This window comes from Saccostrea cucullata, unplaced genomic scaffold, assembly GCF_032062105.1.
Source record: "Saccostrea cucullata isolate Sc308-1 unplaced genomic scaffold, CSIRO_AGI_Scuc_v1 ctg312, whole genome shotgun sequence".
NCBI lineage: Eukaryota > Metazoa > Mollusca > Bivalvia > Ostreida > Ostreidae > Saccostrea > Saccostrea cuccullata.
The window spans coordinates 631,713-659,425 of record NW_026929887.1 but is presented as its reverse complement, the minus strand read 5'-3'; the positions used below and the strand labels follow the sequence as shown (position 1 = coordinate 659,425).

Genomic DNA, 27,713 nt, shown 5'->3' with positions numbered 1-27,713 from the left:
AAATTTCCATTAAAGAGGATAACTCTGTTTCATGCTGACTAGTAATACTACAAGTAGCAAACTCAAACCAAGGAACAAATCTTGTCAGTCTACATGTATATTATCGATCATTTATTTTTTAAAAAGGCATTATTTCATCAGAGCTATAGGGAGATACTTTACTATCAGTCAGTTCTGCATATCTCACTATAACTACAATCATACTGCACAGTGATTTTTAATTTTTCAACACATATGCATTAAAAGTTTATAAGTGCAGATATTCAGAAACATGCATTCACACAAAATCTTTAAATGAATAATTTGTATTGTAGTCAATATTTTAAACCTATTAAGTTCTGAAATATGTTTAAACATTAAACTAGTATGTAGATTCCATGCTCAAAGAATTACTTTAAAATACAAGACTGTGCAGTGCTAGATGTTATAAAAACGTTAAAGAAGAAGAAATTTACTAGTATATATTTTATATCATGAGAAAGCTACTTTGATGCCTTCATCAAATTGGTCACATATTATATATATATATCACCCCTGAGTCAGCATGATACATCTAAATATTTACATTTGCAAATGTTTTCCTTTATACTACTGAAACCAATGCGTATCTATAACTGTATAAATACCGATATGGGATCAAGAGGTCATAGATGTGCGTATGGATAAACGTTCCACGTAATTTCTCAGTGACGTCATAAAGGGTCGATGAGCTTTCAGTGGATTACATAATACATACATGCTGTTGGGTTTGAAAATAATGCACTTCACACATTTAAAGTCACAATCAGGTAAATAATAAGTATGAATAAGTCACAAATGTAAATATAAGTAATAAGGTATCATCTTAAAACATCTATCGGGCTATAAATATGGGTTGGTACAAGATCAATTCATCATAAAGCCTTTCGGGCTTTACGGAATTTAATCTCGTGACCATTCCGTATATCTGCATCCTGATATATGTTTTAAAATGATACTTTATTTCTTAATTATTCTGGTAACTTTGAAAAATAAGATCAAGATTAATGTGAAATCTTAATGCAATATAAAAAAAAAAGTTGGTAAGTTAGATACTTAGTTTGTTGCTCCTATGAAGGAAGAAAGATAACTCTAATATACATATTGCAGAATTTCCCATAGTTAGCCATAATTCTATGACTTTGGAAGAGTATGTTTCTCTTGGTTTTAGTTTCATAAAAACGATATGTTCCTTGCCATGACACAATTTAAGAATTTTAATAGTTTCTAATGTTTAAACAAGTTAAAATTTTCAAATGTTTGGTCCGATAAAACTCTTGTAAAGCAATTTAAATGAAGAAATAAGGAATTACAAATTTTTACATACACCAAATTGGTAATGTTTCAACTTTTCATTACATACTCATGTATTTGGATAATATGATTGACATGGTTTGTCGAAGGAAATTATTAAGTATTAAATCCACATGTCATTTAAGATTAACACACGATAAAAAATCAACTGAGGAAATTCGAAAAGTGTCGTTCTGGTATTGACTTCTTCTGTTTTAAAGTGAGCCCTCATGTACATTAGGAAAAGTATAAAACAAATTCATAGATATACTAAAATATTTACACCAATGCTCCTGGATAAGGACTGTGTGCTTTTTGTAACGTGCCCTGACAAAACAGAAAGTCGGTCTGTGGCGTTCATTCGGTTCATCTAATGTTACAGGAAAATTCCGATCAGTTCCGAATAAAAAAAAAAAATAATCCCGCGAAATTGGAAAATGAAAGTAGATCTAACTTGGCAGCTGGCTAGAAGAATGTGGAGTCTCAAGAGAAGAAGGGTAAAAATATGCTCTATTCTTGACTTTTTACCTAAAATATACAAAGAGAAAATATCTACACTTTGCGCATTATGTAAGAATGTGCACGTGTGTCAAATATTGAAGTATTCTCTTGAGTGTGATTTAGGGAAGTGGACAGACTTTTCCATCGTCGACCACAGGCTCGGGCACAGGTGCGTCAAAGTGGACTGGTGGATTTAGCCTATATCCACGTTGACGAGGTGAAAGCCTGTCCATTTCGAAAGAGAATAGTGTGTCAACAAGATGTAAATGGCAACATTGGCCATTTTTTTTGGGGGGGGGGGGCATAAAAGATATTATTATACCTCATTATAAATATTCTAAACAACGCGTTATCTGATTGGTTCTAACTTATCACTTGATATGGCCGTAAAACTTCATATTTCCGGCCGTTGGCATGCTTTTCATCATATTCCACCTCTTCGGATACTTAGTGCATTTTCCCGCAAAAATTATCGTTCGAATAAAGAGAACTCCCGAGAGTATAGTAGACGTCACAATAACCTGGTTTATGCCATAAAATTGATGATAATGTGTTGACCAAAGAGTTTTAGTATTAAACGTTTTGTTAAAAATTTGAGAGCGGTGCCGAATTTGAAAGTTTATGTTTATTTCAAAGGTTTTGCTTGTTTCGGTGTAATAAACAATTCATTGCATGAATGTTTGGGAAACATGAAGACTTATTCAGCCAAGAAATATCATATTCCCCTCGGGCGAAGCCCTCAGGGAATATGATTTTTCTTGGCTGAATAAGTCTTCATATTTCCCTCACTATCATGCAATAAAAGTATAAAACAACATGTAAAAGTAATATTAGAGTCTTATTATATCATGTAGATCCACATGAAACATTTATACATTGCAGCAACTTTCGGTAAAAAAAGATTTTTGGTTGTCTAACTCTTTTAGGCATTATTCATACTATGAAGAATATCTGTTAGATTGCCCAAATACTTCTTGAGGGGGGGGGGTGTCACAAAATCTGAAGCCTTATCAAAAACTGATTAAAGTTGAGTAGCATTTGAAATTCCAAATTAAAAATAACATTAATGTCATTTTTAGCTCACCTGAGCCAAAGGCTCAAGTGAGCTTTTCTGATCAAAATTTGTCCGTTGTCTGTCCTTGTCGTCGTAGTCGTCGTTGTCGTAAACTTTTCACATTTTCATCTTCTTCTCAAGAACCACTGGGCCAATTTCAACCAAACTTGCTACAAAGTATCCTTGGGTAAAGGGGATTCAAGTTTGTTCAAATGAAGGGCCACGCCCTTTTCCAAGGGGAGGATAATTATGAATTAGAGAAAAATTAATGGCATTTTTAAAAAATCTTCTTCTCAGGAACCACTGGGCCAGGAAAGATGAAAGTCATGTGTAATCATCCTCAGGTAGTGTAGATTCAAGTTTGTACAAATCATGACCCCCTGGGGTAGGGTGGGGCCAAAATGCCCGATCAAAGTTTTACATAGGAATATATAGGAAAAATCTTTAAAAATCTTCTTCTCAAGAACCACTGTGCCAGGAAAGATGAAAGTCATGTGGAATCATCTTCAGGTAGTGTAGATTCAAGTTTGTTCAAATCATGACCCCTGGGGGTAGGGTGGGGCCAAAATGGCCGATAATATATAGGAAAAATCTTTAAAAATCTTCTTCTCAAGAACCACTGGGCCAGGAAAGATGAAACTCATGTGGAAGCATCTTCATGTAGTGTAAATTCAAGTTTGTTCAAATCATGACCCCTGGGGGTAGGGTGGGGCCACAATGGGTGATCAAAGTTTTACATAGGAATATATAGGAAAAATCTTTAAAAATCTTCTTCTCAAGAACCACTGGGGCAGGAAAGATGAAACACATGTGGAATCATCCTCAGGTAGTGTAGATTCAAGTTTGTTCAAATCATGACCCCTGGGGGTAGGGTGAGGCCAAAATGACCGATCAAAGTTTTACAGAGGAATATAGGGGTGGGACGATACACAGATCTTGCGATACGATACGTATCTCGATATATTGGCACGATACGATACGTATCTCGATATTTTGATAAATTATAAAACTATTTTTAAAAATTAGTATTTTATTTCATATGTGTCTTGTCATTAAGTCAACATCATGATGATAAATTGTAAAACTATTCAAAAGAATTAGTATTTTATTTCTTTTCTTTTTTTTTGTGCCTTGACATTAAATCAACAAATTATTCTATTTCAAATCATGTGTGCTTTGAAATTAATACTTGAAGTTCATCAATATCATTCAATAAAACTTTACTAAAACAATAATACATGTACATATTTATTATTACCAAATTACTTTTAAGAAGTTGTTTACAAATAGTTGTGTAGTTCGTCAGAGAACACGGACTATAATTCATTTAAAAACATCACATTTACATTTTTATGAATTGCTGAAAATCTGTAGCAAAGCTGAGATTACAAAAAAATACGAGATGGACTAACAATTAATAATATCAAATGCTCTGGAAACGATCCTTTCTGTGTATAGCACGCATTATATACTGAACTTTTTTCGTCAAATCTTCCGAGGCTGCTTAAAAGTGAAAACATTTTACCCCAAAACAACGACTTATTAGTTCTAAAGTGTGTTTTCAATAATCAACATCATCTTTTCGCTTCGTACAAGCCGCCATTTTCCAAGGACATGTACTTTCATTTTCAATTTTGGATAGGTCGTTCGTGTATCGTTTCGTACCGATATTTGAATGCTTGTATCGTAAACCGTATCTTAGAGGAAAATATCGATATGTATCGGTGTATCGGTATATCGTCCCACCCCTAGAGGAATATATAGGAAAAATCTTTAAAAATCTTCTTCTCAAGAACCACTGGGCCAGGAAAGATGAAACACATGTGGAATCATCCTCAGGTAGTGTAGATTCAAGTTTGTTCAATTCATGACCCCTGGGGGTAGGGTGGGGCCAAAATGGCCGATCAAAGTTTTACATAGGAATATATAGGAAAAATCTTTTAAAAATCTTCTTCTCAAGAACCACTGGGCCAGGAAAGATGAAACTCATGTGGAATCATCATCAGGTAGCGTAGATTCAAGTTTGTCAAATCATGACCCCCGGGGGTGGGGTGGGGCCAAAATGGCCGATCAAAGTTTTACATGGGAATATATAGGAAAAGTCTTCTTCTCAAGAACCATAGAGACAGGAAAGATGAAACTCATGTGGAATCATCTTCAAAACTTTGTTCATTAAAGTTTTTAAATAGGAATATATAGGGAAACCTTTTAAAATCTTCTTTTCAAGTACTTCAAAGCCATGCTTGGTGATATTTATAGGGAATCATCAAATTAAAAAATCTTGACCCCCTGGGGGGGTTACAAGCCCCCTCCCCCCCCCCCTCCCCGCCCTCAGGTAACTTTCAGTTCTGATCTGATATGTGCTTTTTTCTAGCCAATTGCTCAGGCGAGCGATGTAGCCCCTGGGCCTCTTGTTTGCACTCTAATTTTATATCCCTGTTGAGATATACATGTAAATATCCCAAATAGCCAGACTATTTAAAATTATAGCCTTACAAATTACAAATTAAACTTATGTATAAACTCAGCGGAATTCAAGGAGACTGAAAATTTTGTACTGATTTTTTTTTATGAATGCATGTACGATCAGTTGCACAAAATGTGATAATTCTGGAAATCTTAAATTACTTGGAATTCAACCGCTTGTTTTAATCAAAATGGGTTCAATTGAATTGACTAAACGCTAAACAGTGCTAAATGAAAAATTAATAAAAAAAATATCTACAGTGTAACTTAGTATGACAGACTTAAATTCTGGGTTACCAGTTTTCAATGAATTTAGAATATGTAGGGGTGACATTGTAGAGGTACAGTGTATCTCTATATTTGGGAGATTAATTTGGGATTAGTGATGCAATGAAACATGCTTTTTTTGTCTTACATACATTTCTATGTTTTATTCCCGGGGAAAAAAAATCATAAGATCAACTTAAATCTTATGTATATGTGTGGATATTATTATGGATCACAAACTATCCAAGGATTTTTTATGTTTGTTGATATCTTTTGCAGGTTTTGATACTTTCCCCCCTAACTGCTTCTGAACCAGGATGACTGTTAGCCCAGCATCTTCCTGTCTACATTCTGATTGGCTGAAGCAGGTATCATATTTCAAAACAGAGAAGATGAAATTGTTTACATTTACCATGTGACTTTTTCTGCGTGCTACAAATATTTCATGGGTTTCTTTGTTCTTGAAGGAAGTCAGAGCTTTGGAGAAATCAATTCTGAATAAAGGTAAATGAGCTTATATTGTAAAATATATGTAGGAATTGTAAGTTTAAAGCTCTATATTTTCAATATTAGCATTTTAAAAGAAATTTTAGGCTTGTTCAACTTTTTGAGACCTTGTTTGAAAACAAAGAACATTCCAGGAAACTTATGATTTAATCACAATTAAATTAAAGTATATTGTCATAGTTGAAATACAGCAATATATTTTACAAAAAGAAAATATTTCTTGAACTTTTATTAAAATCAAATTTTATGCGAATTTTATAAGCACAGGGTGAGAAATAGAGGAATAATGTATATATATAAAAATTCAAGTTTATTAAGGTATATTAATTTTTAGAAAAAAAAGTTATTGGATGCAATTGAGCAAACTTTATATTATATGGTGCATGTTCTGTATAGATGCAATTTATATAGGAAAGGATATCTAAATATAGGCCATTGTCAATTTTTAGCTAATTGCCTTTTAAGACAAAGAAAAATTTCAGCTTTTTATCAGGAATACTGACACCACAAAGTTGATTTACATAGAATCAGTTTGTGGTTTGTAATTTGACATAAGATGAATCATTTTGTCTATCTGTAGATACTTGTAAAGAAGATAATTCATAGATAAGGGATTTTGAATCATAGCAACAGGTTGAGCCAAAAGTTAATGCATTTAGCTACCTTTGCCTTAGTCTTGGACACTTACTATAATTCTACAGAACTCTATTTACAGCTGCATGAACTTTTATCTGCTATATTTATAGCTTTGCTAAAACTTTGCAATGTATATGCATTTTTCTGGAAAATTCATAATTTTCCATGAATGTTCTAGACATGTACATATAAGAAAAAAAGAACACTTCAGAGATATTTCTGGAAAAGAAGATTCTTATTGGATTTTTTTTTCAGTTTTTCTGTAGAATCTGTTGTAATTATTTTTTCCAGCTAAGTCTTTTAATCAGGAGGATCTAAATTTTGAACAAAAATCTCACTTCTGTGAATATAGTGAATTTTTTTTTAATTGCAGTTTAACTTGTTTTGTGTTGAAGAGAGTGTGGGTGCTGGGGGGTGGGGAGTAAGTGGGAGAATAATGGGAGAATAATGGGAGGGATTTTGGGGAGAGGAGAGGAACTCAAGAAAAGATAAGAAAAAAGGGAGGGTGGCAGGAGGAAGAAAAAGAAGGAGGAAAAAAGGAAAGGGGGGGTAATTGAACTAAGAAGATTATGTATTCTTTGTTTGCATCAATGATTTTGATAATCTAATGCATTTCCCTCCTCATGAGTAACCTATTCTAAATATCAATCTATTATCAATGCTTACTCACAGATAAATCAGCATCATCATTCAAGTTGGCCTTGAAGTTTGAACTTAATATTATAAATCATAATATATTTGCATTTACATCTATTTTCTTAATCATTTTAAGTTATATATTTTTTTAAATGCAGTAAACATAACCAATGTCCTCTCACTTTACATTTCCCAGTAGATTGATAATTCAATCCCATGTAATTTTTTTTAAAGAGCTTGACTTTTGAAATTGAAATGAAATGTGTTTCACTCTGCTGTACTATGACCAAATCCATCTGTTCAAAGCTTTCTTTATGAACTTCTTTAGCTCACCAGAATCAAAGGTTTAAAATGAGCATTTCTGATCACAATTTTTGTATCCGTCTGTCTGCATGTCTATCGATTCATCTCTCTGAATGTAAATTTTGTCACATTTTTGACTTCTCGAGAATATCTAGCAAGTTCAACCAATCTTGCCTAAAAGTATTCTTGGAAGGGGGAATTAAAATTTGCTCAAATGAGGACCATAACCTTCTTCTCCATGGAAATAATTGTGTATTTGTGAAAAAGTAGTGCCATCCTTTTAAAAATCTTCTCAAGATTCACTGGGCCAGAAAATGTGAATTTAAAGCATCATGAATAGGTGATGTAGTTTCAAATTTGTTCAGATCGTGACCCTCCTCTTTAAAAGTAGAGAGCGGACACAATACCAGATCAATGTTTCACATAGGAATATAAAGGAAAAACTAAAAACTTTTCAAGAACAGCAGAAGCCATGATTATATAGTGTTATTGATTCAGAAGCATATTTGGCTTTTGGGTATATAACCTCTTTTTATGTTTTATTTTTTAACTGACTTCTGCTTTTTCCTAGCCAATTATTATGCCTAGGTGAATGAAACATAAGTATTTTTGTTTGTACTAAATAAAATGAGTTTTACTGAAATGATTGAAAGGATTTCAGGAAAGGAATGCTTGTCGAGAGAGGATGGAATTGATGTTCTTTGAAGGGCAACATGGAAAACACTCATTCTCTTACAAATCTAAGTGTTTTCTTTGTAAATATATTTTTTGTAAAGAGAGGAAAGATAACTGGTACATGTTCATTCAATCCAGTGTTTGTTATTGCTTGCCAAGACTGAAGTCTCCCCATGACAAAGCTAAGATTTAGAAGAAAACTGCACCAACTTCACTGTGCAGCTGCAGAAAAGTTATTGTGCATTGTTTTAAAATGAACATGTGCCATCCAGAAGATTTCCTCGTGCAGATAAACAGAGTATATTGACTACTCAGCTGTGCCTATATCTACTATTAAGATATGGTGTCTTTGAAGATTATTTAATTACCTCCGACTGCACCGAGTGTGTAAACTGAGGCCCCTCAAATATGGGCCAGACAAGAAAACAGGTAGCTTGAGATATCTGCCAATGACATTCATCAGTACAGATTTTTATACATTTCTATAAAATCACCTGTTAGGAAGGTATATTGGTACAAATAATAAAAATTGAAAAATAATTTTAACTTATTGTCTTACACCAATTAAAATTACAAAAATACATATTAGATTTTTTAAAGCAAAAATTTACAACACATATGCATGCATTCTTTTTTAGTATTCTGTGTTTTAAAAGTCTTAAGATCGAATCTAGTACATGTACTCTACAATCAAATCAACATATGTGCATTTAGTTGAATATAGATGCAGAAAATGCAAGCAATTGTTCAAGTTTTAGATTATTTCAGAAAAATATGTATATATTAAGTTGGTTAACTTACCACAAATGCTACAACCATAAATCTGAGATGCATGTTTCTCATAATGGATACCTGAGCCTCCACAGTTTGTGTGCCAAGAGTGATTGACCGGTGCACTATGGTCAACTGGCTAGGGAACAAACACTTAATATACAGTAGGGTTAGGGTTTAATGTTTACATTAATCTTGAAGCACATGCAATTACAAAATGTGTTACTGACAGTTGAATTTCTCTGTGATTCATATTCCACAAAATATTTTTATTTGAATTGCAATAAGGCCAATGTTTAGGACATTAGATTTACATTCAGTGACCTGTATTTATATATCTGATTTATTATACCTCTACTGAATTTTTTCTTATATAAAAGTAAGGCAGTAAAGTGTGAATAATTCCCTAGAAATCTCATTGAATGGACTAATTCCCCGTGCATTAGTTAAATGAGCAAATCCCTGCTTCGGAAGCTAATTTCCCGGTTATCCGTAATCCTCTAGATTTTACTTTTGTATTGGTCTAATATGTTAATGAACTAATTCCCTGTGCATCAGTTTTGAAGCTAATTCCCCACCATTCGTATCCTCTATTTGTATTGGCATAATAAAACAGTTAAAAAGTACATGTATATAATTGAGGGAGTTAGCAAGATTCCAGTTCCCCTTGACCAGAACTATTTCCCTCCGCGCAATAGTCCTAGTCTTGGGGAACTGGAATCTTGCTAACTCCCTCAATTATATACTTTAACTGTTTACTAAGATATGCTATCTGTTAATTCTGTTCATTATTCTTGACTTTTCCTCTTTCATTACCTTTTGAAAAATTCTGCTCTGAAACAGAGCCAATTTTAACCAAACTTGGTATGGAGCCAACATCTTAAGTTGAAAGAAAATTTCAAGATCCATGGATGAAACATCTAAGGATACACACTATTGGACTTGCTTCAGATGCAGATTTTGACCTTAGGCTACATTTTCCAGATTCTACATGTTCTAGTGACCAAGTTAATTAAGGTTTATTGAGAGATGCATAACCAAAAAACTACATGTATAAAGTGCCTATATTTATACTTTCACTCTGAAGGAGAGGGCCAGGGTGTGCTAGCTGTTTTATTGATAACCCCCCTCCCTTAGAAGGAGAAGGGGATATACTGCTTTACCCTTGTATGCCTGTTTGTTTGTGTGTGTGTCTGTCTGGAACAAATCACAGTTGTATCAACAACTGCTTATTGCAGTTGCTTGAAATATTAGAACACACTTTGTTGAGGAATGCCATTTGGTAATTTTTATCTACTGGTCAGAGACCAGAAGAGCTTATGCGATGGTAATCTTTGCGTTTCGTCCGTCCGTCTGTCTGTTTTTTGTCTGTCTGTCTGTCCGTCTGTCTGTCTGTAAACAATTTTTCAAAATGCTACTCCTCCTACAGTTTTGGTCTGATTTCAATATAACTTGGCACACAAGTAGACTACACTAAGATACATAATTCTGTATATCGGTTTTTGATTTCGATGAACGGTGTTGCCGTGGTTACTAAAAATAGAAATTTCTTTGAAATTCTTTCAAAATGCTACTCCTCCTACAGTTTTGGTCTGATTTCAATGTAACTTGGCACACAAGTAGACTACACTAAGATACATAATTCTGTGTATCGGTTTTTGATTTCGATGAACGGTGTTGCCGTGGTTACTAAAAATAGAAATTTCTGTGAAATTCTTTCAAAATGCTACTCCTCCTACAGTTTTGGTCTGATTTCAGTATAACTTGGCACACAAGTAGACTACACTAAGATACATAATTCTGTGTATCGGTTTTTGATTTCAATGAACGGTGTTGCCGTGGTTACTAAAAATAGAAATTTTTGTGAAATTCTTTCAAAATGCTACTCCTCCTACAGTTTTGGTCTGATTTCAATATAACTTGGCACACAAGTAGACTACACTAAGATACATAATTCTGTGTATCGGTTTTTGATTTTGATGAACGGTGTTGCCGTGGTTACTAAAAATAGAAATTTCTGTGAAATTCTTTCAAAATGCTACTCCTCCTACAGTTTTGGTCTGATTTCAATATAACTTGGCACACAAGTAGACTACACTAAGATACATAATTCTGTGTATCGGTTTTTGATTTCAATGAACGGTGTTGCCGTGGTTACTAAAAATAGAAATTTCTGTGAAATTCTTTCAAAATGCTACTCCTCCTACAGTTTTGGTCTGATTTCAATATAACTTGGCACACAAGTAGACTACACTAAGATACATAATTCTGTGTATCGGTTTTTGATTTTGATGAACGGTGTTGCCGTGGTTACTAAAAGTAGAAATTTCTTTGAAATTCTTTCAAAATGCTACACCTCCTACAGTTTTGGTCTGATTTCAATATAACTTGGCACACATGTAGACTACACTAAGATACATAATTCTGTGTATCGGTTTTTGATTTCAATGAACGGTGTTGCCGTGGTTACTAAAAATAGAAATTTCTGTTAAATACTCTCAAAATGCTACTCCTCCTACAGTTTTGGTCTGATTTCAATATAACTTGGCACACAAGTAGACTACACTAAGATACATAATTCTGTATATCGGTTTTTGATTTTGATGAACGGTGTTTGCCGTGGTTACTAAAAATAGAAATTTCTGTTAAATACTCTCAAAATGCTACTCCAAATAACAGTTTTAGTCTGGTTATAATATAATGTGGCATGCAAGTAGACTACACTAAGAACATAAAGAGACTTAATTAAGGATCATTATTCTATTTATTGCTGTTGAAAAGTTTCAATTTCTAACTGCTTAAGTACTTTTCTCTTCCTTTGCTATAAGTACAAACCAGTAGAGCTTCAGTCTCAACAGAGACTTCTGGTTATACAAATCCGATGTCAGCTTCCAGGTTATCTTTGCATTTGTCCATACCATACATAACAATTTTTTGTCATGGTTTTCTCAGCTACTACTCATATTGCAGATGCTTGAAATTTTAGGACACCCTTTGTTGAGGCATGCCAATTTATACATGTATGGTCCAATTCATTTTTGTTTGAATCCGATGTCAACTTCCTGTTTGTCGCAGTATTGGTCCATAACTGAACATGTGTACATTCACATCAAAATGCATACTATTCTCATCAAAATAGAGGTATTACTATTAGTGAGCATTGGCTCATAGACTTTTGTTGAACCAAACTTGCTTGGATGCTAGATTTTACCTTTATTTTCCAGACCAGTAACCAGGTTTTAAGTTTTTGGAGAAGATCCATAACCAAGAAACTATAAGACTTTTTTATGTATAGTGTAAACGTATTACATTTGGCTGTGTATTCTTTTTAGCGCTTTTGGCGGAAAGCAGTTTCTACTAATTCAAGTACAATGCTAAATGTCTCACACATATACCTATAAAGAAGAACATTAAGATATGCGCTAAATCAAATCCACGCTAACTTGTTCAAAATCCAATATCCTCCAAATATTGTACGTGCTAAATATAATACATTTTAGTATTTGAACCAAACTTTCATGGATGATGCACCAAAGGATTCACACTACCAGAGTTGCTTTGGATGCTAGATTTGACTTAACTATTTTCCAGATCAGTGACCAGGTTCAAGTTTTTGGAGCAGTGTGACTTCAAGCCGTACCTTGACCAAACTTGCATGGACGATGCATCTTAAGGGATGCACCCTAATGTAGGGTCAATTCACAAATGTTTGGATTTCCATGCAAACCCTTCAAACATAGGCTGGTATTTAAGGTTCTGCTTAATTAACAGACAGGTAAGTGATACACAATTTAAAAGAGGAAGCTCATGATGCAATAGAAGATGACTTAAAAAAAAGAAAGGACAAAAGGAGAGAAAAATTGTATCCTAAAACATAGAGACATTTAACATACATTTTCTTTATGAAGTGTTTTCTTGATACAAATGAACTATAATGGAGTAATTTAAATTAATCTCTTCTTTTAGATGAACATTTACAGCTACATGTAAGTCAATAAAAAGATATGAAAATTTATTGTGAGTAAAATTTTTATGCGTGTTAAGAGAAACATTTTGTAGAAATGTGCTGGAGAGATACTCAAAAACTTGACTGATTTACCTAGACAAAGTTAAATGTGGTAAAATTCAGGTACATTGTATGTAATGGAATAGCTTTTCTGTTTCTTTGATTTTCGTTGTGGTTGCCAAGTTTTCAGATTATGTAACATATTTTAAGAACACAATTCGCCTTCTTAATAAACAGATCACACCTATTGTAATTCTTTCAAAGCATGTTTTGACTCTTAAATGAAGGTGAACGCCATGTCTTTGAAGAAAAAATGAAGAAACATTTCATTGTTTAGGCCAAAACTATCGAGGTTCTAATTATGTAGGTTCTCTTCATGCACGCATGTCCTTAAAAGTATAATAGACTTTGTGCAACCTAGCAATTCATCCAGTTTTGTTTTTGTTGTTAGATACTGTATGATTCACACAAAATTGAAAGGTCAATTTAACAAATTGTAAATACACATGTACATGTACATGTTCATGTAATATTTACCGTATACACTGTAATGTTCTTTTGTATGTTTGACTGTGCAAGTAGTTAATTTTTTCCATACAGTATGAAAGATGGAGTAATTATAGGTTCCTTACCTTATTATTGTGATAAATACAGTTACCCATTTTGAAAGTTCTAAGCTATTTTAATAAGATATACATTAATTCTTCCATTTTACAGAATGTATATCATCATGGACTAAGAATATGTAGATTTTGCTCTCTGCCATAGCAACCATTGTAAAGACTGTGATATTCTTGATTGCATGTGTAGAATAGAAGAAAAGTTATCAGTCCCAAGCATTTATTCTGATAAGAAACAATTACAAGTTTATCTTTGCTGCATTTATTTCTTAGAGGTGAAATGACAGCATATTTAACAACACACAAAACCTTTTCATGTTCTTTTTCATACCCCTTTAAGCTCTACAGGTTTGATAAGTGAGAAAAAAAAATTTTGACCCTGAAACCTGATTTGCCTGTCAATGAATTAATTTAAGTCAAATTGACATTTTTTCCTCTCATTTACATTTTTTCATAAACTGAATGTAGCATTATTTATTTTTTTTTTGAAAATAATTTTCAATGCAACTGTACGGAGATACAATTTTTTTTCTCCATGTTTGTGCGAATGTCGTGATTACTTAAGGAATAACTGTCTTATTTTTCGAATTCATGAAGTGATCAATGGATTGGCTTGTGTGATAATTTGCATAAACGCCGAAGGCGTTTATGCATAAAATTATCACACAAGCCAATCCATTGATCATCTTCATAAATTTGAAAAATCTGACAGTTATTCCTTATATTTACATGCTTTGATTCCGCCAATCCACGGGCTCCAAGCCTGCTTCTCTCTAGGTGTTATCCCGCCCTGCACGTGGTTTTTTTTGGAACCGCGCCAAAACATTCATGAGGAAATCAATTACATTTACAATTGGTAATTTTATCTCGGACAAAGACATTGGAAATGTAAATATTCAGGTATCAATGTGTATCAAGTCCGTGTGTCAATTAGTATATCTGGGTAGGGTAACTTGCACATTATTTCCAAACTTAAGTTTTGAAAAATTACTTTTTGCATTATCCTGATTGTATCCTTACATAAAAATCATACATGTATCTGTATAATTGTGATATGAACTTTGTATCTTAAAATTTGAGGTGTCTCATATTCAGATATAACAATTAAGTAATGTATGCCACACAATTTTGATTCAGTAAATTATATATGTCATGTCATGCACAGAGTGTTGATACATTTTCTTAATATAACCATTCCTGAATAATTAAATTACACGTACCTTCTCAACATATCATAATAGATGTACAACTTGAATGCATAGTAGGTAAACTCTACTTACATATTTTACATGGGTATTTAGCTTGGAATCCATTTTTTCTATTCCCATCTTGGCTAATATTGAATCAAATATCACTGCTTAATCAAATTATTTACACCATATAGGAATGAAAAGCTCTCAAACACTTGCTAAATCTGTCAATAGTTCTTGTGTTTATATAGGAGAATTTATTCAGTGTTGTCAAATCATTAAGTTTGAGATAAGGGAATTTTATTTACTCTGAGCTCAAACTTGCATGCATAGGTTTTTTAGTTACTGAAATTGATACACTGACAGTACATGCACATAATATATTTCATTGTGAAAATGATATACCTATAATTATACATTGAATATCTGCAATGTTGGAAAATGCAATTTAAAAAAATGGAAGTTCTTTGAACTGTTGTCTGTGCAGCTATGCAGGTCATGATATTCATATATGTGTGGAATTTAAAGGGATTAATTTATTGTGAGAAATCATGAACATAATTCTTTGTTTAAAAAAAAATTGCATTTTGTTTCAAAACTGAGCTCATTATTTATGATTTTCATTAATGCTCTAATGAACTTTATAAACCCTGTTGAAAATTCTTGGCAATACCACACCAGAAATGTTTTTCAGAAGGATTATTTTCCCTTCTTTTCCTCTATGAACAGCAAGAACACTAAATGCTAATAAACAAAGAGCAAATAATACCACCCCCAAAGAAAATGTTTTAAAAGAATTTTACAGCCTTGGGTAAAAATTTCAGACAAGGGCAGAGCTGTATCTCCTCAATGCTTATAAACAAAATGTCAGTGCATTGGCACAACGTTTCTATAAATAAAACCAAAACAAAAGATGTTTTGACTCAAAAGCATACCTGAGTCTCGGACTTAATTCACTGATAAGCTTGTGAAAATTGAATTAAGATCATGGTAAATTTGTATAAGCAATGAAGAAGAATAAAAAAAAAATGAATACCAGAATAAAATATTTTATGAAAAAGTACTTTTAAAAATTAATTTACAGCTATATTTTCATAGAAACCTGATGGGATATACATGTATGCTTGACTTTTTGAAGTGAGCTATTTTATAATTTTAGATCAAAGGAGTCTTGCGGTTAATTACCTCTGATCTTTCAATAATTAAGTCTGCTATATATTTAAATGATCTTTTAAAATACGTGTCTAAAAGTGCATACTAAAATTTTGTTGTGCACATAAATAGGAGATATCTGATTCAACAGATTAGATATTTTAATGTTGTAACTTGGAACACGGAGTATGTGGAATAAACAAATGTTGTTTTCTTTTCTTCCAGACAGGTCTATTTTTAGACATGAGTAATGGGGGAGGAGTGTCTCTGGTGCACACAAAATCATGCAGCCTTTCGGAAGACGCACTGGCCCTGCTTGAAAGTCTGCCAGGTGAAGCAGGGATTACGTAAAACAATTCAAATAGGCTTCCCAGAAAGTTATACAATCATCAAGGGAAAAAATAAAATTCTTGAGCCATCTGGGCAAACAACTTCCATTTTTGTTGCCTCCTAAACAAGAATGAAATGATCGAATTCCATAATTTTGGAGATTCCTTTTATTTGTTTGTCCATATCTTAAACACTTTTCAAAACTTTTGAACCAGACAGGAAAAATATATCATATTCATTTTGAATTGAGCTTTATGTCAGATGTCAATCAATTAAGTTTCATGTTTTTTTTTTTTCCTGTTTGGATGAGATAATTTAACTTTTCTGAAGTTATAGTAATTAAGAAACCTAATTGTGCAGACTAAAAGTAAATTAATAAAACTATGAAATAAAAAGAAAAGTTCACACAGCCCTCTTCCATTTCAAAAAAAACAAAGAAAAGCCTAAACTATTTCATTTTTTAGCTCTACTGGTCAGAGACCAGAAGAGCTTATGCGATAGTAAGGTGTCCGTCGTCCGTCCGTCTGTCTGTCTAGCTGTCCGTCTGTCTGTAAACAATTTTTCAAAATGCTACTCCTCCTACAGTTTTGGTCTGATTTCAATATAACTTGGCACACAAGTATACTACACTAAGATACAGAAACTAGTGCATCGGTTTTTAGCTCACCTCAACGAAGTTGGGGGAGCTTTGTAATACCCTCGGCGTCGGCGTAGTTTATGTGCTCCACACACAGCGTTGGCGTCCCAGGTTAAGTTTTTTGGAGCAGTTTTCTTTTTAAGTACTTCTATGTCCTATATTGATTAGACATGCATGGAAGATGCTTCTAGTGTGTTTCATTGTACCAGTCAAAGTTTCAGATGCTGCAATTTCAGCAAAGGAATGACCAGGTTAATGTTTTTGGAGCAGGTTAACATTTTTGGTGCAGTTTTTGGTGTAGGTTTCATTTCCAAGTAACTATAAGCCCTCTGTTGACCAAACTTGCATGGATGGTACATCTAAGGATGCATACTACCGGGCTTGCTTCGGATGCTGAATCTGACCTACATTTTCCGGTTGAGTGAACAGGTTAAAGTTTTTGGTGCAGGTTTCATTTCCAAGTAACTATAAGCCTTATGTTGACCAAACTTGCAAGGATGATACATCTAAGGATGCATACTACCAGGCTTGCTTCGGATGCTGAATCTGACCTACATTTTCCGGTTGAGTGAACAGGTTAAAGTTTTTGGTGCAGTTTCATTTCCAAGTAACTATAAGCCTTATGTTAACCAAACTTGCAAGGATGATACATTTAAGGATGCATACTACCAGGCTTGCTTCGGATGCTGAATCTGACCATCATTTTTCGGTTGAGTGAACAGGTTAAAGTTTTTGGTGTAGGTTTCATTTCCAAGTAACTATAAGCTCTATATTGACCAAACTTGAATGGATGATACATCGAAGGATGCATACTACCAGGCTTGCTTCGGATGCTGAATCTGACCATCATTTTCCGGCTGAGTGAACAGGTTAAAGTTTTTGGTGCAGGTTTCATTTCCAAGTAACTATAAGCTCTATATTGACCAAACTTGCATGAATGATTCATCTAAGGATGCATACTACCAGGCTTGCTTCGGATGCTGAATCTGACCTACATTTTCTGGTTGAGTGAATAGGTTAAAGTTTTTCGTGAGTGATTCATTTCCAAGTAACTATAAGCCCTATGTTGACCAAACTTGCAAGGATGATACATCTAAGGATGCATACTACCAGTCTTGCTTCGGATGCTGAATCTTACCATCATTTTCCGGTTGAGTGAACAGGTTAAAGTTTTTGGTGTAGGTTTCATTTCCAAGTAACTATAAGCTCTATATTGACCAAACTTGCATGGACGATACATCTTAGGATGCACACTAATGGACTTGCTTCACATGCTGAATTCGACATACATTTTTCAGATAATAGACCAGGCAAAAGTTATGGGTGCAGGTCTATTACCAAAAAACTATAAGGCTTGTATAACATTGTTTAAACCAAACTTGCACAAATGTTGCATCAAGAGATGAAAACTCTCAAATTTGTTTCAGATGCTGGATTTTGATTACATTTTCATGAAGAAGAACTAGTTTAAATTTTTAGCTCTACTGGTCAGAGACCTTGAATATAGCTTATGCGATAGTAATTGTCCGGCGTCAACTCATCATCCGTCCGTCTGTCTGTTGTCCGTCTGTCCGTCTGTCTGTAAACAATTTTTCAAAATGCTACTCCTCCTACAGTTTTGGTCTAATTTCAATATAACTTGGCACACAAGTAGACTACACTAAGATACATAATTCTGTATATCGGTTTTTGATTTCGATGAACGGTGTTGCCGTGGTTACTAAAAATAGAAATTTCTGTGAAATTCTTTCAAAATGCTACTCCTCCTACAGTTTTAGTCTGATTTCAGTATAACTTGGCACACATGTAGACTACACTAAGATACATAATTCTGTATATCGGTTTTTGATTTCGTTGAACGATGTTGCCGTGGTTACTAAAAATAGAAATTTCTGTGAAATTGTTTCAAAATGCTACTCCTCCTACAGTTTTGGTCTGATTTCAGTATAACTTGGCACACAAGTAGAATACACTAAGATATATAATTCTGTGTATCAGTTTTTGATTTCGATGAACGGTGTTGCCGTGGTTACTAAAAATAGAAATTTCTGTGAAATTCTTTCAAAATGCTATTCCTCCTACAGTTTTGGTCTGATTTCAGTATAACTTGGCACATAAGTAGAATACACTAAGATACATAATTCTGTGTATCGGTTTTTGATTTCGATGAACGGTGTTGCCGTGGTTACTAAAAATAGAAATTTCTGTGAAATTCTTTCAAAATGCTACTCCTCCTACAGTTTTGGTCTGATTTCAGTATAATTTGGCACACAAGTAGAATACACTAAGATACATAAATCTGTGTATCGGTTTTTGATTTAGATGAACAGTGTTGCCGTGGTTACTAAAAATAGAAATATCTGTAAAATTGTTTCAAAATGCTACTCCTCCTTCAGTTTTGGTCTGATTTCAATATAACTTGGCACACAAGTAGAATACACTAAGATACATAATTCTGTGTATCAAATTTTAATTTTGATGAACTGTGTTGCCGTGGTTACTAAAAATTGAAATGTCTGTAAAATTGTTTCAAAATGCTACTCCTCCTACAGTTTTGGTCTGATTTCAATATAACTTGGCACACAAGTAGACTACACTAAGAACATAAATAGACTTTATCAACGATCATTATTCTATATATTGCTGTTGTAAAGTTTCAAATCCCAGCTGCTTAAGTACTCTTCTCTTCCTTTGCTATAAGTTCAAACCAGTAGAGCTTCAGTCTCGACAGAGACTTCTGGTTTATGTAGGTCTATTTCAAAGTAACAGATCAAAATTGCTTAAATATTTTCATTTTTTGAATGTACACTTTTTGTTGGTTAATTGTGTGACTTTGCCTTACTTAAAGACAACATTCGTTGAGGTGAGCTCTGTAATCTCTGATTACCTATGTTTGATTTCGATGAACGGTGTTGCCATGGTTACTAAAAATAGAAATTTCTGTGAAATTCCTTTAAAAAGCTACTCCTCCTACAGTTTTGGTCTGATTTCAATATAACTTGGCACACAAGTAGACTACACTAAGATACATAAAATAGTGCATCGGTTTTTGATTTCAATGAACGGTGTTGCCATGGTTACTAAAAATAGAAATTCCTGTAAAATTTCTTTAAAACGCTACTCCTCCTACGGTTTTGGTCTGATTTCAATATAACTTGGCACACAAGTAGACTACACTAAGATTCATAAAACAGAGCATCAGTTTTTGATTTTGATGAACAGTGTTGCCATGGTTACTAAAAATAGAAATTCCTGTGAAATTCCTTTAAAACGCTACTCCTCCTACAGTTTTGGTTTGATTTCAATATAAATTGGCACACAAGTAGACTACACTAAGATACATAAAATATTGCATCGGTTTTTGATTTCGATGAACGGTGTTGCCATGGTTACTAAAAATAGAAATTTCTGTGAAATTCCTTTAAAACGCTACTCCTCCTACAGTTTTGGTCTGATGGCAATGGCTTCTTTTCTCATCCTTTGTTATAAGTACAAACCAGTAGAGCTACAGTCTCGACAGAGACTTCTGGTTGTTAAACATATGAAGTTACAAAAATAACATGAAATTAAAACACTGCTTGTTCAGAGTCTAGAGTTTACATATTTCTTTACATGGTATGTGGGTTTGAATCCCATTGGGGAATAAGACTGCTCAAAGGTAGGTCTTCTAAGTGCGAAGTATTGAGAAGCCTAAAATTGCCTATACTTTTATATTTTTAAAAGGGACATTAAACAACAAATTTAAATTTGTTAACTGCTAACTCAGGTGAAAGCTGCATTCTTAAACTAGTTTATGTTAGCTCCACACACAGCTGATTGGCCACTGGTCAGGAGTATTCAAAGAGCAAGAGCTCTTAGGGCCTTTTTTGGCCCTGATAATTTTTGAAAAATCAAAACTGCTCATTTTAGGTCGACAATGCAGTATTTATCACTTGGACTGTTGGTGACCATGTATCTATTGAACATGACATAATTTTCCCTTTAGTCAATGCATTATGACATCATTTATGATGTCATTCTTCAAATAATCCTGTAAATTCCTTTGAAAATGGCCTAAAATTGAAGTATTTCAATATTTCATATAGAGCACAACTTCTGATCCAAAATATGCAATTACATAATGAAAGATCTGTTTCTAAAGATCAAAAAACATCTTTTGATTTTTGAATCAAGGGCTGTGCTCATATTTTAATTCTTTGCCAAAGGTTGTCAAACATGCATGTTTCTGCAAAATTCAAGAACATTGCATTTTCTCAAAGCCTGTTTTCCAATATCTGGATTTTCAAAAAGAATTTTTGTTGAAGAAAATGAAAAACTCTCTACTTTATTTTGATATATGAAATGGGAAAGGGGGTGATAGTTGATTAATTGATATTAGGACAAGGCCATTTTATGCATAAAATGAACCTATAGTTCTTTGTTCAAATATATATTCCTTTCATTTGCTCAGTATATATGTTTACTTTTTACTCCAGTTTCCCTCTAAATCTATTTCTGCTTAAATTGTTTTAATCATAGAAGAATTCTTGTATGAAATATTTTGTAAGCAGTGTAATTAATCATGATTATTGTATATTATACATATTTACATACCGACAATTTTAGACTGTAATATTTTTCTTTTTCTTTTGTAGGCTTATTTCGTAGAACAGATGGCAAATTCTTAAGTGAGTATGTTTTTCGAGAACAATCACATGCTCTGACTGTATTACATGGCCTCAATGAACAGAGGAAATCAAACACGCTTTGTGATGTCATAATCTGTGTGGAGGGAGAAAAATTTCCGTGCCACCGGAATATTTTGGCTGCTTGCAGTCCATATTTTTTGGCTATGTTTACAGGTGATCTTTTAACAAAGTGTACAATACATGCAGCAAGCTATACTTTTAGTTCATTAGCAACTGGTTAATTTTGTCCTGCCTAGTTACATGAAATTTAATTATCTTCCATAACTGCATGAATAGTTTGATGCACAAATCTTGTACTCCTCAAATAGTTTCACCTGACAGAGTTATCTCTCTTTGCTCATTTCACATAAAGTGCATGATTAAAATAATTTTTTTTTTACCCAAAGCATGAATACTTTTAAAGCAAGGTTTATTTAGAATAGCTTATCCCTCACAGGTTGTGACATTGTCAGAGTGTGTTTTAGCATGAATTTTTAAAATATGTGTAGAACATTTGAGCATACACCAATTAAGCAAGTAAATATGCAGCTGAAAAATGGTGTACACACCAGTTATGAAATGAATTCTGTATTTGTTAGATATATTTTCTTATACATGTATTTATGAATTTTGCAAATTTTGCAATGCATGTAGACTACATTTTTGCAAGTTGTAGGTTTACCCTTGCAAGAAATTTAATAGAGATATTAAGTTTAACAGATAATTCTGGAATTATCAATGCAATGTTCATTTGTAGGAGAAATGAAAGAAAGTAGAGAGAAAGAGATTAAAATAGATGGCATGTCCCCAGACATAATGAAACAACTGGTGGACTTTGCCTATACAGCAGACATTTCAATTACACAGGAGAATGCCCAACAGCTTCTGTCTGCAGCCAACCTGGTCCAAATCCATACTATCATACAAGCCTGTTGTAACTTTCTGGAAGGAGAAATGGACCCTAGCAACTGTTTGGGCATCCACTGCTTTGCAGAGGCACATGTCTGTGATGAACTGAGTGAAAAGGCCAGACAGTATGTCATTCAACACTTCACACAAGTCGCCAAACAAGAAGAGATTCTGTTGCTTCCAAAAGAAAAACTCATTGAATTTATAAGTCAGAATGACTTGAATGTTGGTTCAGAGGAAGTTGTGTTTGATGCTATTCTGAGATGGGTGAAACACGACCCCAAGCACAGGATTCCCCAGCTAGCAGATGTGCTGCAGTATGTCCGTCTGCCACTTGTCAGTCCCTACTATCTGTTTGACAAAGTGGACTCCGAGCATCTTCTAATGTCAGCACCAGGCTGCAGGCCCTTCCTGGATGAGGCTATGAAATACCACATCCTCAAGGTTCAAAATCTTTATTTTAAAAAAATTCAATATTTTTTTTAACGTTTGAATGGAATAATGTGTACTAATTCAACTATGGAACATTGAAGCATGGTAAACCCATGCCTCATCTAAGGCTGGAATGATTCACAAATTATAATTAAATACCAGAAATCTTTTCTGACTATGCCAAATTTTTAGTCACACTTCAGAAAAAATAAATTACTTCATGTTTATCTGTAATGATGAAAAATGATGTAACTCATAGGGAGATAAGATGGGGCTCCATTACGACTGAATTGTTCTCCACTGCCTGACAACCATGTCCAGATTGGGATCTTTGGTCTCTCCAGTGTCAGTTGCACAAACCTCCATGTGCCTGGATAAACATCATAATTGTCACATGCACATTAATCAAAGTGTTTCATGTAGTGCTCAAAACTGGTATTACATAAACTAGAATTTGTAATTTTAATTTAAGAAACAGACATAAAACATATCAAGTGTTTGGGGTTCAAATTTTGATGGATTACAGGGGTAATCATTCATTGTTCTCTAAATAAGAATTAAGTTAAAAATTTTGTAATGTTTCATAGTAAGAATTAAGATGCTTTGATTAGTTGATGGTTTCTTAAAATTGATAATGCATTTGTTGATATGTAAAAGATTAGAATAATTTCAGATATTTAAATGAAGCAAAATGTGTTTTTGAAACATTGTTTCCCTTGTATGGCAGCTTATGGTGAAGGTTCAAGTTTCCCAAATGCAAGTCAAACTCCCAAGGTCAAGAGATCAAAATATTACTACCAAAAGAAAGGACTTGTGTCAATGGATAAATATGAAAGCCAGAGTACATAAGAAATCAAAAAGTTAAGGTCAAGGTTATTTTTTCTAAAAACAGGTCAAATTAAAAGGTCAAGCTAATCAAGTAAAACTTAATGACATGCAGGGAAAGGCCGGTCAAATGAAACATGTAAAATATAAAAGCCTTTGTATCAATTAAAATTAAGGCCAAGGTTAAAGGTTTGCACAAGAAGATCAAACTCCAGGTCAAGGTCAAATGTTAAGAAATACTTATATTCTTGAAAAGGTCATGTCTCGAAGAAATATGAAATTCCAAGCACCAACAGTTGAAAAGTTATGGGCAAGGTTAAAGTTAGGTAAAGTTTTGCAAAAGTAGGTCAAAATCCAAGTTCAAGAGGTCTAATACATTTGTAATCAAAGGAATGTCTTTCCACAAGGAATACTCATCAAGTATAAAAGCTACAGCCCCAACCAATCAAAAGTTAAGGGCAAGGTTAAAGTTTTTGTGGACAAACTAACAGCAAGACAGACAGCAAAAAATGTACCCCTGTATCTTCAATTATGGGGACATAATAAACGTGTATAAAGTATATGTACTAACATGAGGTTTTCTTCACAGGATAGGAGAATGGAGATGCTGTCACCAAGAATGATACCCAGACAGTGTATGGCTGTGGAGTCGGTGGTTTATATTACTGGGGGTGAAATCTACAACAAGAACTATTTGAACTGTGTGGAAGGTTACAATCTAGAGGGAGGTACTTGGGTCAAGCTAAAGGATTTACCTTTCTCCCGCTGTCATCACTGTGCTGTTGTTTCTGAGGATATGCATATGTACATAGCTGGTTAGTTGCAGGAATAAAAATTTGATAATTTATTATGAAATTGTATATTGGAAATAAATGGGTGATTTAAATCACTAACATTTGTCATTTAATTGAAGGCAAACTGGTAAATGGCAAGTAATTTTTTAAAAACTTACAATAAATTGAATGAAAAATGTTAAGTAATGTTAAAATACAACTTTGAAAACTATTACTGTGCATGTCAATTTTGATTTTTTTTTTACTTTTAAATTTGTAGGAGGATACAACAAAGAGAATGTGGTGGTGAACAATGTGATGAGGTATGAGCGATACCTGGACAAGTGGATTAAGGTAGCCTCCATGAACACACCGAGAGCCAAGCTGGGAATGGCCACCTTGGATGGCTATATTTATGCCATTGGAGGATATGACGGAACCTCCAATCTAGGCACAGTGGAGAAATACTGTCCACAGACGAACAGATGGACATATGTCTCACCATTATCAACACCTGTGGCCAGAATTATGGCAACATCTCTCAATGGATGTCTGTATGCTGCAGGTATGCAGAGTCTTACTTAGCAAAAAATATTACAATAAAATGAGAAAAATCACCATAAAAAGATTTATTGTAGAAAGAATGTAGAGTTAAATGGAGACTTTGCAATCGAAAGGCTCAGAATGCATGTAAATGATGTTTTCCACAACTTGTTTTAAAAGTAAGATAACCAAAGAGTTATGTATTGGCCTTGCAGGTGGGAAAGCTGACCCTTCTGATCATTGTGTGAATACTTTCCAAAGATACAATCCCATACATGATTTCTGGGAGCAGGTAATAAAACAGATATCTTGTGCATTGTGGTGTAATCATTTAGGTACATGTATTGTTAAACATATAGCTGCATGCAGTTATATTTTCAGTAAGTTCTATTTTTGCTATTTTTGCAACACAAGAAAGCTCATAAGAATTACACTGTATAATGAAATCAACTATAAAAAATGATTAATCACTGAGAGATCCAGAATAAACCAATAATACATGTATATAGAAGACTGTATTTTAGGTCTTATAACAAGAAAGTATGGATACCTTTTATCTAATTATATTTAATTACTTGGCAGCTGTGTCACATGCCTACTCCCAGAGCGGTAAGTGGTCTGTTATCTGTGAAGGGGACGCTGTATGCTGTGGGAGGAATACTGGAGAACTCCTACGCCTCCAGAGATCTTGTGTCCTACAACATTGAAAGAGACACATGGACCCTGCTGCCTCAGATGAAAGAAGTCAGATATGATCCAGGTATGTTTAAAATTGTTTACAAGAGTGTAAACCAAAATTTTGGTAAAGAATACATTGATGTTCAACCTATCTTTAAAATGCAATTTTAAAAGGACCTTCAGTTTTCTGAGATCATAATTCAGTGGTCTGGAATGTCAGATATCTTGAACTGTTGAGGTTATTGGTAGACAATAATTCCTCATACATGATGGAATTGTTTTGTACCTACAGGTGTGACTGCCATTGGAAGCAAGATCTATGTATTAAGTGGACACGACGGGGAGAATTCCTTCTTCTCTAGTATTGAGGTGTACGATACGGAAACCAACAGATGGTCACAACTACCCATTCTGACTCTTCCATATGGGAGGTGCAGATTTACATGTGTTGCCATGGACACTAAACAAGCATAAAACAATTTTATGGAAATAGTTTTCCAGAGACTGAATGGTGTATATATGTTCAATTTTTTTCTGGCAAGATATGAAGCCACTTTGTCAATAATTTTTTTTATGAATTACTTCATTCTTTATTAGCATGAATTTATTTTCAGACTTTCCTTTTTACCTCCAGCTATCAGAGGTGAGACTTTTTTCTGCTTTTTGGTAATTTTTATTTTATATTCTTAATCCAATGTTATATTTGTAGTTGTATTTAGATATTTATTAGAAGCTTTTTCTCTACATGTAATTTATATTTTGTTGTATTGTACATATATTTTTGAATGACTGTATCAAAGGAAAGGGGTATGTGTAAATTGTTAAAACTGTGATATAAGTGTGATTAATGTATTGCAGTTAAGATTGTGTATAGTTTTCAAATCATACAAAACTTAAGTGAGAGTTTATACCTGGTATGTCCATAAACCTGTGTCTTATCAAGGTTCATTGTGTAATGCAGATACTTTCCAAATTTATGATGTTATTATAGTATGATGGATTAATTTACAATATTGCACTTTACTAAAATCACAAATTAAATTATTTGGGCTGTCCAAAGTTAAATCTACTGGTACTTTGAAAAAAAACCTCAATATTTTATAATATGTTCGATTTCCAGTTTGATTTTACTTTAAGCAACTAAAACCTACATTCCATAGTAATAATATTGGACCCTGTATAATGTATATTTTAGAAGAATCTATTTATTATACTAACAGATTTACTAAAATATTTACTGTAGATTCCCAATTATACAAGCGGAATTAATTATCGCGTAATTTCGTGAGAAACAACACATGCGAAATAAAATTTCTCGCTTTTATTTTTATGATGCTGTAATAAATATAAAATCTCTTGATCAAACGTCCATTCGCGAATTATTTTTCTTGCGATTTGACGTTGAAGAGACAATTCGCGATAATAAGTACTCGCCAAAAATAAGGAATCTACAGTATTAATAAGCGTATATACTACACACAACTATAAATAGTATTTTGGTTCATGTTAATGTGTTAATTGTTTAAAATTTTGGATTGTTTAATTTTTTTCCCATCTCCCATCTAGGTTTTAAAATTTTTAGGTTACTTAGGTTACTTGAATGTAAGATTAATTTTAGCAAACCTTAAACATTAATAAAAAACAAGGAATACACCTGTGAAATTAGAAAGCCATATAGCCACCCACTCAAAAGTTATGGGCTAGGTTAAAGTTGACAAGAGACAGATAGAAAAACAGACAGGACAAAACCAATATACTCCAGGATCTTTTGATCGAGGGATTTAAACAAAAAATTTTAATTTATATTAAAAGACATATACACAT

General features: G+C 33.5%; 2 protein-coding genes across 7 annotated transcripts in view; one reads left to right on the top strand and one right to left on the bottom strand.

The window, feature by feature from the left end:
- Positions 1 to 15,184, bottom strand: part of LOC134282425 (5-hydroxyisourate hydrolase-like) — a 17,003-nt gene extending 1,819 nt beyond the window's left edge. The window contains exons 1-2 of one of the 3 annotated variants that reach the window (XM_062764836.1): positions 15,034 to 15,172; positions 9,158 to 9,262 (exon numbers count right to left, since the gene is read on the bottom strand). In XM_062764836.1, the coding sequence (XP_062620820.1) occupies positions 9,158 to 9,262; positions 15,034 to 15,081 (153 nt within the window). In that variant the 5' untranslated portion in view covers positions 15,082 to 15,172. Of the gene's footprint in view, positions 1 to 1,594; positions 1,723 to 9,157; positions 9,263 to 15,033 lie in introns of those variants that run through there. The other 2 variants (XM_062764838.1, XM_062764837.1) reach the window with 2 other exon arrangements.
- LOC134282422 (kelch-like protein 3) lies at positions 1,730 to 27,713 on the top strand. Of its 4 annotated transcripts, none has more exons than XM_062764833.1 (10): positions 1,730 to 1,808; positions 5,879 to 5,967; positions 16,321 to 16,426; positions 21,697 to 21,729; positions 22,487 to 23,082; positions 24,485 to 24,710; positions 24,949 to 25,233; positions 25,427 to 25,503; positions 25,794 to 25,971; positions 26,182 to 27,713. In XM_062764833.1, exons 2-10 carry the CDS (start codon positions 5,917 to 5,919, stop codon positions 26,361 to 26,363), a joined length of 1,734 nt encoding a protein of 577 aa, XP_062620817.1. In that variant the 5' UTR covers positions 1,730 to 1,808; positions 5,879 to 5,916; the 3' UTR covers positions 26,364 to 27,713. The 4 variants fall into 4 exon arrangements, with proteins under 4 accessions (XP_062620817.1, XP_062620814.1, XP_062620815.1 ...); XM_062764830.1 differs by having other exon boundaries at positions 1,733 to 1,808; positions 21,697 to 21,903; XM_062764831.1 differs by lacking the exon at positions 1,730 to 1,808 and adding an exon at positions 6,067 to 6,103 and having other exon boundaries at positions 21,697 to 21,903.